The following is a 15,954-nucleotide window of genomic DNA, read 5'->3' on the forward strand; positions in this document are numbered from 1 at the left end:
TGTCTGCGTATATTAACGCCTTTGAAGAAGGGTAAAAAAGCCAAAAAAAAAAAAAAACTGTCTGGTTTTTAAAATTGTTTTTGAATTCTGGTGTAAGGGTTTTTGGAAACATCTTCAAACCACCAGTTAAAATAGGTTCTATGAACCACTTATGGTATCTTTTCAGCTAGAATGTCAAAGTTATGGAAGGAGCAATCAATATCTGATAGTCCATCACATTCTGTATATATGATTGTTGTATTTTCCCAGCTTAAACTGTTTTCCATTTTACAGTTTCCTTCATTCTATAGCCTATGCTAGTAGGTTAACAGCTGTTCTGTTTCAGTGGAGAAAGTACTTAGCTCTACTGTATCTAATGTATTTCTTGTCTGATTAATGTCTGATTAATGTCCCTTTTTAAGCATCACTATTTTTATAGCAAATTTCACCCATCCATTCATTCTTTCATTCAAAGAGTCTGGCACATGGTAATCAATAATATGTGTTGAATGACTGATTTGATTAAACCAAGCAAGTATTCCGTGCCTGGTCAAACGATGGTGAATAAATAATAAGCTCCAGTCTATAAGGAGTTAGTCTTAGCTGGAGAGACAAACAAGAGTGTAGACGGTTATAATCCTATAATAGAGCATGTTCAGGGCCTCGGGAGCACAGACTCGGGATGCCTGAGTCAGCCTGAAGTGGAAAGATGAAGACTATCAAGCAATTTTCATATTGCCTCTTAATTCGAAAGTACATAAAAATCAGCCAATTATCAATCAATATGTGATTTGTATTCACTATGTTCTGAAGCCTATGGGCAAAGCAGTAAAGTAAGAGGATCTCTGCCATCAGAAAACAGCACCCCAGGTATAGATATAAGACATCAATGCATGAGAATCTAAGTAGCAAGAAGAAAGTAGTACATGGTAAACGTCAAAAAAGAGGACAAATGGGATCTCACAAACAGATGAAGAATTGGTAAAACTTGAAAAAGATAAGCCATATCTTGTAAAGATAACATTTACATTCTCACCAATTGAGCAATTTCACTCTTAGGTATACATTCAAGAGAAACTGCATATACGGAGCAGGAGACATACATAAGATGTTCACAGCAGCACTGTCTGAAATAGCAAAAATGTGGAAATCATTCAAATTCCCATTTTGATAAAGTGGATAAATATAGTGTATTTATATGATACAGGAAAGATTATATATATAATTAAATGTAGAGATCAATGTGGCACATAGCATGGGCCAAGGATTATGACTAATCCAATTCTATGCATCTGACGTATAATAGAAGAGGGGAAAAAGTGAAAAGGATTTTGTATCAAGACAACAGTGTGCAGTCTGTTAGCCTTTGCTGTGTAACATACCACTCTAAAACTTAGTGACAAAACAACAATCATTTGTCATTTCTCATGAACCCATAGCTGGCTGAGCAGTTGTACTGACCTGAGCTGGGCTCTGCATGACCTACTTATAGGTCTGCGGTCAGCTACAAGTCACCTAGTTGGCTTTGTCATTTTGTCTGGGCTCACTCATATGTCTGAGACCTTGACCAGGACAAGTGGGCTGGTTTAGTTATGCTCCTCCAGCAGTCACATCCATTCATGTCCTCAGGACAAAGGCAAAAAGCAAGGGAGAAAGTGAAAATGCATAAATGTTTTTTGAAGCCTCTACTAATGTAAAGTTTGCTACTGTCCTAGGGGCCAAAGAAAGTCATATGGTCAAGCCTGAAGTTAAAGGGGACAACAAAGACATAGGGCAAAAGATGTGAATTTAGGGAGCCCATTTATTGGGTCCGTTTATACAATCAACCTACTACATGTACAAAAAATAAATTTTCTAAATAAACCTATCTCCTCCTTCAATGAAGCAAAGGTTGGCTATGACCGACATAAGGTCAGTCCTAGGCAGAAAGAAGAGGAGGGAAAGCCAACTCTTCTGGTCCCTGCAGATTATGGGGAAAAGTAAGATGGAGACGCAGAAGGCAGGCCATTAGAAACGCACCCTGGAATTGAGGAGTATGGCTTCTGCCCTTCTTCCCATTTCTGATTCTGTCACGCAGTCTGTGCTGTAATGAAGCCGGAATGGTCCCAACAAAGCAGAGGGAGGGCTAGAGTCTCTTTTGAGTCTTATGGTATAAAAAGGACTTGGCAGGGGCTAGCCCCGTGGCCGAGTGGTTAAGTTCGCGCGCTCCGCTGCAGGCGGCCCAGTGTTTCGTTAGTTCGAATCCTGGGCGCGGACATGACACTGCTCTTCAGACCACGCTGAGGCAGCGTCCCACATGCCACAACTAGAAGAACCCACAACGAAGAATACACAACTATGTACCGGGGGGCTTTGGGGAGAAAAAGGAAAAAAAAAAAAAAAAAAAAACTTTATTAAAAAAAAAAAAAAAAAAAAAAAGGACTTGGCAGTTCCCTTAAAACCAGGGGCTGGGGATGAAGCGACATGGCAGTTAGCTGAGAGTCTTCTCACGAGGAAGATTAGATTAATTATAGAGAAAATAAACTGCCTTTCTTGGCACTTTTGTACTAGTGTGAGAAAACGTGTGACCTAGTGCCAAACTGGTACGGTCTGCTTAAGTAAAAGAGTGAAAGAAATAGGGTTGGGTTAGCAAACGTACGTTCAGTGTACATGAACTGACTGATTGGTTGAAGTTGGGGATTTGTGTTGGGTATAGAAAGGCGAAAAAGTTGAAAAGACTTGAGGGGGCCAGATTTTTGAAGAATGTGAATGCTAGGCTAAAAAACGTGAATCTAATCTCATAGGCAATGGGGAAGTAGACATATAAATAGTATTCTTAAATTCCTGAATGGTTTAGAAAACAGACAAATACAGGAAAATCAGTACAGAAGTCATTAAAACATTTTTTTTGTTAACATAGATTGAATTGGGGTTGGCAGAAGGAATGGAAAGGAATTTATCTGTGGGAAACACTACAGAGAGAGAGGGATTAACTACTATGAGTGAATATGAAGTGGTTAATTAAAGACAAACCTAAAGATCAACCTAACTGGAAGAAAGCATATGGCTGCCAATTTCAGAAAGGTAGAAATAGCTGATACTCATATTGTTTCTAAGTGATCTTTGGTCTCTTGCTATATCCTTTTAATCCATTGTCAAAGGAAATTTTTAAAAAATTTTCAGAAGTACTGATATGTGAAATAAGCAAAGGCACTAAAAAACATTCACATTTTTTATAAGGGCAACAAATTTTTTTTACAACCATGAACATAAGATGTGCTTTTCTTCTCTGATTTGAATACTAATATACTATCCTTAAGGACACAAATGATCCCAGGATGAACAATTAGAAATTTTAATACTTGCAAAACCTTAGCGCTCTCTGTGCATGTCATCAACACTGACATTAACTCATGTTAAAATTGTGGTGACGATTCTTTTTATAATCAGAACACACATTCATCCAACTAAAATAAAGTCATTTGCTATCTTCCCCATTATGTAACTGACAATGATTTTCAGGCATTTCAAATACAGTCTAGATATAGAACTGCGGCTGCGATGTTCTATCCTGTTACCTATGCCTGATTCTGCTAAACTCTAGCTCTGATTGGGAAGAGAGGATGAGAAAATATTCCTTATGATCATATGTTATCATTTATTGAAAGACTGCCAAAATGAAATATGCTATTATACAAATCGGAGCTAGATTTGGCTGGGGAGCTAGTCAACAGCAAATCATCCAAATGGAGACAACGCTCCAGTTGGTAAGATAGTTAATAATATAATTCAGGTAATAAGAATTTAAAAAAGAAAGAAGCAGGTTAAAAGTAGAGCTGGCAGTGAGGAGGGAAGGGCATGATTCTATGTAGCGAGGTCGGATGGGCCCCTCTGTAGAGATGACATCTGAGCAGAGACCTGCCGTAAGTGAGGGGAGAAGATGTGAGGTAAGAGCTTTCTGTAATAGCACCAGCAACTGCCAAGGTCCTGCACCAGGAACCAGCAGAGAATGTTCAAGCAGCAGCTTCCGAACTCCAATCTCAACAACACCGATCTCCCCAAGCGATTATTTTCACAAAACATCAGCATACATAATTAGACTAATTATTCAATTATATGAATGCCTTGGGTGCTATGGTAACTACAAAATAAAAACCTTTTACTAACTATCGAGCAAGCTGTTCAGGCTTATCAATTCCTCCGTAAATGAAGCACATGAACTATCCTTTAAAACACACAAAAAACACCTGAGATGAAATTAAAATGAACTTATTTGGTATGTAAAAATTGAGAACAACAATGGAAAACTGGGCAAATTTTAACCCCCCAACTAGCAAGATGTGATATACTATTTAAAGCTATGGAGCTCAAGTTATTAATGATTTAAGCAAGAAAATTAAAAGCAAAACAATTGGACTAAATATACAAAAGGCACCAGTAGTTACTTAAAATATGCTTTAGAAGCATTTGCCATTTTTAAAATAAGCTAGACTGCACTGGACTAAAATAAAGGAAAAGTTCGATCTTATTTTTTTCACTTGCTATGAAATAATCTCCAGGTCTTTTTTGTTTTTAGAACCTGAGCCTCTCTCTCAGACAAACCATTCAAGTCAGCTGCTCAGACACGGTTGAGAGCTCTTATGTTTTCATTTTTCTCCCTTAGGACATACAGAAGACAAAATAAAGTTAGCAGCAAAACACACAAAGAGAAGTAAACTACCACCACCATCTATGGCCATAATAACTATCAAATAAAAACATAAATTAAACTTAACAAGAAGCAGAGGGCCCTAATGGGGGATATAGCCTTCATACTCTCAAGGAATCAGTGAGGATTTGGGCACTTCTATCTTTCCATTTGTCTTTGAGCTTTCTCCTGAATAAAGTCAAATGTAGTTAAAACTGTAAGAAGGTTTTATTATAAGTTCAGGGACTATAATTTTTAAAAATGATGTTTAATACTGATTGTTACTAGTTAATTGAGCACTTACTATGTAACAGATCCAGTGCTCCACGCTCTATGAGCATACCTCGTTCCACGCTCAGGACAATCTAACTTTATGGTATGAGTGCGGCTATGAGAAAGAACTTGACCAAGTTTGCATAAAAAATGACAGTCCTAGAATCTGAACCCAGGTCTGTACAATGCTGAAGCCTGTGTTCTGAACCACTCTGTATGCTGCTTCCTCTTTATGGAGATGTCCTTAAAGAGAATAATGTAGCTTGAAAATCATTCAACTATCTCCATCCTGCCCAGGAATATGAATATTTCCATCTGACTTTCCTTAAAGGAGAGATCTAACTTGACGCTTAAAATAAAGAATAAAAAGAAATAGATTTCAGAGCTGGAAGAAACCTAAAGATCATCTAGTGAGCTCAATATGTTGCTCTAAAGATGAAGCAGCTGAGGAGGCGCCTGACTACATCCACACAGAACAACCTGAAGGCAGAGCTGGCTGGAGCCCAGGTCTCCCAGCCCAGGTTCCCCTCACTGCCAGGCAGCAGCCCTCACAGCTGCTTGAGAAGGAACGAGGAAGAAATAGCGCTCCATTTTTTTTAAAGTGCTTTTTGTTCTGTTTCATATTTAAAATATTTATTGTTTATTTTGCTTTCTTTTACTAGCACCTCAACTCAGACAGACCTTCTTTAGGGTTTTATCAACAGCTAAAACATATTGAGTATTATTGTGAGCTAGCTAACCACTCTCATAAGCACATTAGACATGTTAAAATATTACCCCTCCAAACAATGCTATGAGGTAGCTGCTGCTACCATTTTCATTTTGCAGCTGAGGAAACTGAGGCACAGAGTTTTCATAGTTTTCCCAAGATCCCATAGCTACTAAGTGATTGAGTCAGGATTTGAAGGCAAGCAATCTGGCTCCAGAACTCACATTCCCATACCACACGGCTCCTTTAAATGTTGGATGGACAGGAGTCCTTCCAGGATCACCTCAAGGAATCTTCTCAAATGAATTTCCTTAATTATCATATTTTAGATAAAACAAATTTAACTATTTTTAATTAAACGAAAACCTATTTGATTTTTTTAGTTTGATAACTGCATCCTTTCATCACAAAAGTATTATAAATACATCACAGAAAACCTGGAAAATAGAGAAAAGAAAATTTCACCCATAGTTGTACTATTCTATTTAGTATGTTTAATGTATTTCCTTTCTGAATTTTTATACGCATTTGTTTTTTAATATCATCAGAGTACAAACAATTCTACAGTGTGTATTTTTGAAATTAATCCTATACAATAGAAGCCTGATGTTTCAGTCAGTCTTCATACCTCCTTTTCCTGCCTTGAGAGGGTTCAAATAAACCCCCCTATCTGCCAATTTGAGCTTAAAGTTAAAGACAAACTAATTTATTACAGGAGAAATGAGACAAGTTTTGCAAAGGAGTATAACAAGTTAAAACATTTAGTTTAATGACGATAAAAGCTATGTTTAAAAATGTTTCTATTATTCTGACAATTTACTATTCACTAGTAAATTAAAATGAAAATATAGTTCTTAATGATTTAAATTAGCATAGAGGAAACAACAAATATTAAGGTTATTTGGAAAAGGAAAGTTGGCTCTATGACTTATTCTTTTTATTATTCTACAAGGACTACAGTAATATCTGTAAGGCGCCACAGGCAGATTTCTCTTCTGAAAGCTGCCTGTGGAATAAGAACCAATCATTTGTTAAGAACCTAGCAAACGCTTTGTCAGAAGTTTTGGCAAGGCTCTAAGAAGCAGGATTTCTCTGAAATCAGCATAAGCCAGAATGAGGTAAATTCAATTTGAGAATGCAAATATATATACCTACACAGACTGATGTATAGATTCAGGTGAAGATCAGATGTCAAAACATGGTAATTTTAGACAAGGACACATAGAAAAGTCATTCTAAAAGGTTCATTTAAAATGATAAATCCATTTTTTCTGGAAAAAAAAGCCCAATTTGTCCTTTCTGTAAGGCTGGAGCCTCCAAGCAAATGCTACCTTCACTAAAATAAGAATTTCCTCCTTTTGGTCATCAGACTGTCCCCTAAATTGGCTGAAGATCATAAACAAAATAACGCAATTAGGTGCAGTCATTTTACTTTATGAGCAAATGCCATGTTTGAATTTGAAGCATGCGACTCAAAGTTTCCCCAGGCCTGACACGGCAGCCCCTACACGCCTACTGGTCATCTCCACGGGAAAGCGAGAGAAAGAGAGTGTGGCCAGCCTGGTGCTCAGCCTGCTCTTCCTGCTAGAAGGCGAACAGTGGTCTCTCCCCTGAAGCAAAGATGGACTCAGTGCCTTTCATACCTCTTTGATGTAAATTAGAGTTTCATACATGAAAATTTCAAAACACTTCAACACATCTATTCATTCAACACATGTTCATATAGCCAAGCATGACTCTATACAAAGAGAAATCTTATTTATGTCAGTGATTTGGCTAAATTTATCTTACTGATTTTTAACTCTGACAAAACTCTTCTATAGTTATATACTCATGAAGTTTTCATTCATTTTTTACTATAAAAGCAATCAGTTGTTTGCAGACTTCTGATAGGTCCTGGCCATAATGTTCCCATGTATGTGTGACGGCCAATTTAATTTTCTTCTTTCTCCTTTTCAGTTGTAGATTTAATTTTCTTAATGGTCACTTGTTTTATTAGTTCCATTTTATTTTGCCTTTCTTTTGGTTGAGAAAATAACACCTGAATTTTGAAAATGTTATGTAATAAAAACAAGGATAGTATTTCTGAGATTTAAGTTAATACTGTTACTTAGCCACTAGGCTATGCTAAAGGATAGTCCATTTGTTCAAGAACACGTCTGTCTTCCAGCTACTCAAAAAAGCAGGAAAATAAATTCAAAAGCTGGATATGAATTATCTAACCATTCAAAATATAGCCAGTAATTTATTTAATGGATTTATATGTTTGTTTATATAATTAGTTTATATGACACACTGCAAAAGAAGAAATGAACCCAATCTGGTTTTTTTTACTAAATATATGTCATACGGTAATGTCCAGTTTGATTTTAAAAGAATTAAATCACCATTATGTTTATTTTATCCAAATTAAATATCTATTTTCTCACCGCATGTAGTCAATCCTATTTTTTAAAAAACTATAATGTACAGTTATGGAATGAATAGTTATCAGAAACATGAGTTTTAGATCAGATATGTTTTTCTTTCTGCTTCAAAATAGAATAGGTCATTTTAAAATGTAACAGTTGGGAACCAAGCACCATTTATGTAGGGTATTTTTTTAATTAACATACTCTATCCCCTATAAATTGTGTTTAGAACTTTTATGCTTCAATTTAAGAATGTAGTTTATTGTCATTCTTATCACTTTTCCTTAAAACTCTCAGGAGCACACTATCATCATTTTCATCATCATCACTCATAGTGGTATCTATCCTTGATTACACACTTGGGGAGGCACAAGGCAGTGTAGTTGGGGACACACAAAAATATAGATAATATTGATAAAATGTATTTATTTAGAGACAATACAGGGGCCATACATAAGTGATAAATGAATAAAACAGAGTACGTGTTAGAAGAGTTCACGTAAGAGATATACTTGTTGCCCACATTACTAAACCAGAGAACGGGTTTTTATGAGTAAAGTCCCAAAGGATTTCAAAGTCTAGTTCTGAAAAGTGCTCTCAAGATAAAAGTCCATAACCTTCCATTTTATTGTTTAATCCACTTGACAACTCTATGCATAAGAGGAGTTTGCCATATTTTGAAGATAAATTAATCTTTTTTTAACTTGTCTCTTTTTCAATTATTCATTATTCATGTGTTAATTACTCATTGCAGGATGAATTATTGACAGAACACAATCCAGCCCCAAAGCAAAATGCTATTAATCTACTCCTCCTTTTATATTATTGCTTTGGCATATGACAGAACACTTGGAATAAAAAGGTTAGTTGACTTTCCCTTCTTTAATGTAATTAAGTCCAGTAAAATACATTTATGAAGCACCTCAGAAAAAGATGAATACTGTAGCATGATGTGGGTCAAAGCATGCTTTCTCATACACATCTACACACAGTGGTGATATTCAAAATATTTAAAACTGCTACCACACAGGCACTGAGACACCCAAACAGATGCTTTTGGTCAAGCCCCTGTACCGTCCCTGCCCATAGGGATAGACTGATGGTACAGTAATATCAACAACTTTTAATTCTGGTTGATCATTATTATCACATCCAATACTGGCATTAAATAATTCTCATTGAGTCACTATTACGAAATATAATATTCTTAACTTAATTATGCCATATAACAGCAACTAGCAGAAGAGCATCACAGATACTTTCAGTTCTGACATTTCTTCCTTTTATATACCATACACTGCAGAGGTACCTCAGTGTCTGGAAATGCCTGTTACTATCTTTCAGCAATGGTAGATAATGACTGCTGTGGCTGTGATCTGAAGCATTTCTGATCTGAAACCAAGGTGAGTTCTTGGTTTTCACGGATTAAATTGAGAGACTATGATATATTCTCCCTAGTAACTCCCTTCACCTGTAGTCTTAGGCAGAAGTCAACTCCAGAGCCATTCTGGGGGTCCTGATAAAGTCAAAGGGCGCTGAGATGTGATACAAATCTATTCTTTTTCAGTGCAAAGGAGTGATAAAAAAAAAAAAATCAAATCTTGGAAGGGGGCTGGATTGTCCCACTGGCCCTGGAACATTCCAAAGCAAGAAATTGCTAGGGATTAGAGCAGGGCCTCCCACAGAAGCTACAGGCTGCAGAACTTGCCATGTGCCCAACTTCATCTTCAGTCTTGGTTCTTGGGACAATCAGAAGACTCTAGGGGCATTCGCCCCAGGGCTGGCCAAGCGTAAATTAGGGGCTAGCTTGCCATCATAACCTATGTTCCCATTTCATGTTGTGCCATTCATCAAAAGGAAGATACTAAGTTAAAAAATAGTACAGAAATAACTCCAGTGCCGAGAACACATCGTGTACTTTTATGCCTAACTCTAGGCTCTACTAGTCTCTAAGGACTAGTAGACTAGTCTCTATGCATTTTAGAGCAGTAGTACTCTAACTCTCCAGTCTCAAAGCACTCTATTCCAGATGCACTGAACTTGTCATCATTGGCTAAAAGCCCTTCCAGAATTCTTGCCCATGTATATGCTATGTCATGTGACTGGAACGTCCTTCCTCCCCACTGCCCACTTGCTGAATTCATACTTCAAAATGCATCGAAAAAGTCAGGTGTCTCAGATCTAACTCCAGCTGGGATCAGGTGCTATTTTCACCGGTTCCCATTCCCCTTCTACAGCACTTATCACTATTATAATTATTTGTATACAAGCATGAATCCCTGACTAGCCAGTTCCTTTAGGCCTAGGATGGTATCTCACTGAGGTTTGCTCTGGTTGGAACAGAGTACTCACTATATGTCTGCTGCATAAATCAACAGTGAGCACACAGATGGATAAATGAAAGAGCGAACTCTCAATGTTAAATCCCAGGCACTCCATCAGCACTGTGAGCTCAGTCATAGGTGGACTTTACTTTGCGTCACCACATTAAAGGTGCCATAATGTGGGCTACCCAAATTACACTTCCTTTTTCTAAGAGCCCACTCTCTGAGGTGTTTGTCCCCTTGGTGAGACTATTCTGACACTGCACCCACTGCTCAGCCAAACCACAGAAGCAATATGGCCCCCAGTCCCATCCCAACTGTAGTATAGACATCTGGGCTGTCCTCTGCTCAGAGCCTCTGTTTTCCCTAATGGCCATCCAAAGAATCCTTATGTTGTTGACTCATCAGTTAACTCACCCATAACGTTGGTGATTTGCCTCCAAAGCCAGCAGATGCCTCTCTGTACACGAATGCACTTTTCTTAGACTGTTAGATTTGTTGTTGCAGGGTGAGCCACTTTAGCAACTGCTTCCCTCCATAGTAAGAAAAACTGTCACATTCTTTCCTAATGGCTAGCAACCCGATGCTGGGAACTGGCTGTAGTAAATCCTAAAGTGTTAATCTGAGAAAGACCTAGGTTTTTGATAAACTCATCTTATTGTATTCAAGAGTTCAGACCTGTTCTCTCACCAGCTACAAGGGAAAAAGAACCTTGGCAGAGATGAAAGTCGACTGACCCTTGGCGATCCCCAGGAGGCAGTCTCTACACTTCCAGCCTATCTGCCAGCATCACTTTCCTCCAATGTTGATTTACTTTTCACTCACACATTGAATGAACACTCATATCCCTCCTGTCAAAACTTGTACAGCCTTCCGAGTTAGATCTGAACCCACTCATAGCTTTAATATATTCTATGTAAGTTTAACTATTTCTAGGGACCTGAATGCTAGGCTTGTTTCAACAATGACTGTATTTTGAAAAATATTTCTTAGACGTTATCTCCATATATCACTGTTCTTTATCAATATAAGTGATGCATAGTACCCATGCAACCAAGTTCCAATGTTATGTTAGCATGCAAACAGTTATATTAACTAAATATCCACGTATTTAGCTATAAAGATATCTATGAGTTTAAAAAAATTGAGTTAACCTATGTATATCATTTTTTGAGAAAACTCCATGTGAAAGCCTAATACACTGGGTCTCCCATTAAACTGACAAAAATGATACATTGAAATAAAATCCAATAATTAAGGAGAAAACCATCTCCAAGTACACACTCACCCACTATGTTTCATATGTGGTGGCTTATCCATTCGTACTGCCAATTTGATTTTTAAGTCAGAGTCCTGGCTATTTTTTGGAACTATCATTCGGTGCAAATCAGCGGACTTGGAGCTATTAGAAGTTGGGTATAATATTACCTGTAAGGGACAAAAAAGAAAACATTTAAGTGCCCAATACAGAGTGCCTAAGAATTGGAACTGAAATCTTTTCTATATGTTTCCTGTTTGAAATGAAGGTGTCATGGCCAAATGTGTCTAATAAATCATTTGACTCCCACCACAGCAGATGGTTTTTCAATACAGACTCATTTATTTTTTTTTGACAAATATGTTTTCATATTATCATATAATGAGTTTTCTTCCTGTGTCACTTCATAATGAATTAATAGCACAACAGCTACCGTTGAATTGACAGCTAAAAAATACTTAATAGACACCTATAATTTCAAGAATACTCTAAACTCCTCAGGGCAAGGAAGTTCAGAAAGAAATATTCTTTGAAATTACAGATAGCATGCTTAAAAAGCAAAACCAATTATGTGAAGCAGCAAAAATACACCTTATTTTAATAATTTCCTTGCAAAATATTAAAGGAAATCAATTCAATTAGAGATGGAGAAGACTGATCATAGCACATTATCTGCTCTAGATCAATACTGAAGAAGGATTTGTTTCCTGATTGCCTTTTCAAAACTATACAGATGATATTATCATGACTGAAACACAGCAATTATTTTTAATAAAATTGCCAAATTATCGAGTGATTATTTCACAACACTACAGCTCCACTAAGTCAACACAGGAAAGAAAAGCCTACTCTTCAGACGTTAGGTGCCATATAGATAAAATGATGTATTTTCTGCTTTTTAGTCAATCATGACACTATTTAGACAAGGCCTATACCCAAGCCTTAACAGACATCTTAAAATGGAAGCATCATATTCTGAAGGACAAAATAAAGATATGAAATGCAGTGCATTTCATTTTAAGCTATCCTTATTTTAAACCAATGTGAAAGGTAAATAAACCAGAAATTTAGATGTAGGTGGAAAAATTATAAACATGCTCAAGTATGCTAAAATGTTTTTAAAGCCTAACATGGCAACTGAATTTGGCATGCTCTGTCCGCCTACCCCCCCCAAATCTTCATTTCCATATATAAGTAGAAATATTCACTGAGAAATTTTCAAGCAAGGCTCTTTTTCTCTCTAGGAAAGACAACATAATCATAAAAGTTTCTCAAACGATTCTGAACTTCCAAGTTGTGAAATGTATCTACTCTTTTGAGACTCTTAAGCCTTTCCTAAAACCCACAGCTAAGCTGAGTCCAGCATATCTATACACTTAAGCATATAAAGGCATATTCAAGAACAGATTAAATGGCATTGTGATGTTTTCAAAACTTATGATTGTATTCTAGAATTAGTTACCGCTAATTAGTTAGTAATTAGCTAGCTGACTGCTAAAGCCAATGCGATGTTTTACAGAATCTTTCTCAAAGGACAGGAAAGAAAAATAAGTTCGTAATTTCCGGCTCAACCCAGTAGACAAAAGAATGTCATTATCAACTTAGGTGATTCCAAAAAAAGAATCAAAGACTACGACAGAGCTACGTATCCTCTGTGGCCGTATAGCTGCTGCTTCCCTACAAGTCTGGAAAGCTTTTTCTCTTTCTTCATACACCTTTTTTTTTTTTTAATTTAGTTGGCATGAGCAACTCAGACTTTATCCCTTTTTAATTCTTCCTTCTATGTTTATACAAAAATTGGCATTGTTCCAAACTCTAAACATCTTATACAGGAAGAGAATATTAAAATTAAACCTCTGACAATTTCTCATTCTCTAAATGCTGAGGATGGGTTACTAAAATGAGGTCCCCAAATAACTAATGGCAGCTGATCCACAAATTAAGGATCATCCCAGGATTGAAGACCATCATTTCTGCCACATTTTCATCTTCTGATGGGTACTTCTAACCGAAGTCAGTGGAAAGAGTCACTGCTTCTCTCTGCTCAAACATCTGAGTGCTCACTATGCAGGGACACACAAAGATGAAAGAATATGGATGGCTCAGATCCCTCAATGAGCTCATAGTCTCTTATTAGCAGAGCTAAGAGCTTGGAAAATATCTGATACCACGACTTTTTCCTACTACCCTTCTATCCCTAGGGCGTGCAGCAATTTTCTGATTTCGTTAGTCTCTGGGTTTATTCACCATCTATTTGGCATCTCTGTTCTATCAGGTGTATGGCTAATTTCCTGTGTCAAATTTCCCCCATTTGAAAGACCTGAAACAGCCTCTGTTTCTCTGGACGGAGTCTGACTGACAAAGGTGTGAACAGTGGCACATAAAACAAATGGAGAGCTATAGATATGAAAACTACTCTATTTCTAAAAGAACTGTACTGGCAAATAAACTCTAAACTTATTCGTAAAAATGGCCTGTACAAGGGCCAGCCCCATGGCCTAGTGGTTAAGTGTGGCACGCTCCACTTCAGCAGCCTGGGTTCAGTTCCTGGGCACAGACCTATACCACTTGTCAGCAGCTGTGCTGTGGTGGCAACTCACATACAAAAAAGAGGAAGATTAGCACAGATGTTAGCTCAGGGATAATCTTCCTCAGAAAAAATAAAAAGTCAAATAGTTTCCAAGTTCCCAAATTGCACAAGTAGAAAGTGGTCATACTCCTTTAACATGATTTAGCCATGGATGATAACAGACAACGAAGAGGCTCCCAGTGTGGAGAGCTCAAAGACTCAGGGAGAATAAAGGACAAAGAAGTTCTTTTCAGAAACATATTAAGGGTCTAATCTGGAGACCTTGAACACTTCCAGGGCAAGGTGTCTTCACAGTGCCTGCCATGGCAGGATTTTATTATTGTCATTGGACAGTTATTGCTGTGTATTTCCCACTTCACCCTTTTTTCAAATGGGAAACTTAACTGTAGCTCTCCTGTTCCTGGTCCACCACTGAATATCGGGTTTGTGCTAGGGCAGGGTGAGGAGGAGAGGTGGAAGAGTAGGAAGTTAACATAAACTTTAGTTCATTGGTCGTCGGGCTGAAAAGAGCCATAGTAGGACCTGATGGAGATGTTGGATGCTGGATTGGATGTAAGGACAAGATGAGACTTTGGGTTGTTTCTCTAGAGTTGAAGTGAATGTGCTATGTGTAGGAGGAAGGGTAACACCTCTTGTTACCCTTGGCTGTAGGGGTGAACTATGGCAGATCACCTAACTATCCACTAGGATTCATGCCTTTACTAGTATAGAACTGTTGCTAGGAAGCAGCTAGTCAACCAAGGACTATATTTTCCAGCTCCATTGCATTTAAGTAGGGACACACAAAAGTTCTAGCTAATGGAATACGAAGTAAAGTGGTAAGTGTCACTTTGGGGAAAGATGATTAAGATACAGGTATGTCTTCTTCATCCCTCTTTACTCATCTGCCAGCCAAACGCAGAGAGCTCCAATGCCCTAGGAAATGAGAGCACCATAAAATAGAAGAAACTAACGCGCTGAATCACCATGTGGAGGAAAGCTACCCATCTGTCAGGAACACCCATAGTCAACTGTTACACAGGTGCTACTGTTTTGAATTACTGAAATGCTGTCATTTGTTTGTTACAGCATTTAGTAGTATCCTAACTGGTAGATTAACAAAGTGTTTTGCTTCATAAATCTTTCACAAATAAGTGCTTAAAAGAATTTTTTTCAGGTTAAGCAGTTCCACTTCAAGAGGACTTAGTTCATGTTCCGAGAGATGTGTCTGATGTTGATAGTACAGTAATTAAAACACTTAGACATAAAAATTTACTAAGGATTCTTCTGTATTCGAGCCTCACATCTAAATTAAATTATAGCTCTGTTCAAAATAGCTGGCTTCTCACACTATCTAGCAAAGTATTTTGTTCTTTGCTATTTATTTCTCTTAACCTTCCTATACACACTTCTGCTTCGTCTAGTTTATTTTTGTCACCAACACTCTAAATGTCTTGTCACTTAGCATGACACAACACATTTTATGATTTCTTATCTTATATATAAAGCCAATGTATCTTCTTCATAATAAAATGTCAACATTACTTGCCATCTTTGCTAAGGTGTAATGAAAAACACAAAATGGTTTTTTAGGCTATGTTTAAAACTCTGTCACATTTAATATACAGGAAGAAAAAAACTTAAAAATAAAGTATAACATAACATTTAGAGTAGTATGAGGTCAGAAGGATCTTTCTCTTAAAATATACTCGTATAAGCTGGCACCTCTACGTTGTTTCCCCTCTCTTAAGAAACCTCAAAGCCA

General features: G+C 37.3%; 1 protein-coding gene across 19 annotated transcripts in view; it reads right to left on the reverse strand.

The window, feature by feature from the left end:
• The window catches only part of CADPS2 (calcium dependent secretion activator 2), a 496,160-nt gene that overhangs the window by 208,154 nt on the left and 272,052 nt on the right, over positions 1–15,954 (reverse strand). For all 19 annotated transcript variants that reach the window (XM_070616447.1, XM_008514417.2, XM_070616451.1 and 16 more), the window contains one exon: positions 11,651–11,790. In XM_070616447.1, coding sequence (XP_070472548.1) covers positions 11,651–11,790 — 140 coding nt within the window. The remainder of the gene's footprint in view (positions 1–11,650; positions 11,791–15,954) is intronic.

Source organism: Equus przewalskii, chromosome 4 (genome assembly GCF_037783145.1).
Source record: "Equus przewalskii isolate Varuska chromosome 4, EquPr2, whole genome shotgun sequence".
Lineage (NCBI taxonomy): Eukaryota > Metazoa > Chordata > Mammalia > Perissodactyla > Equidae > Equus > Equus przewalskii.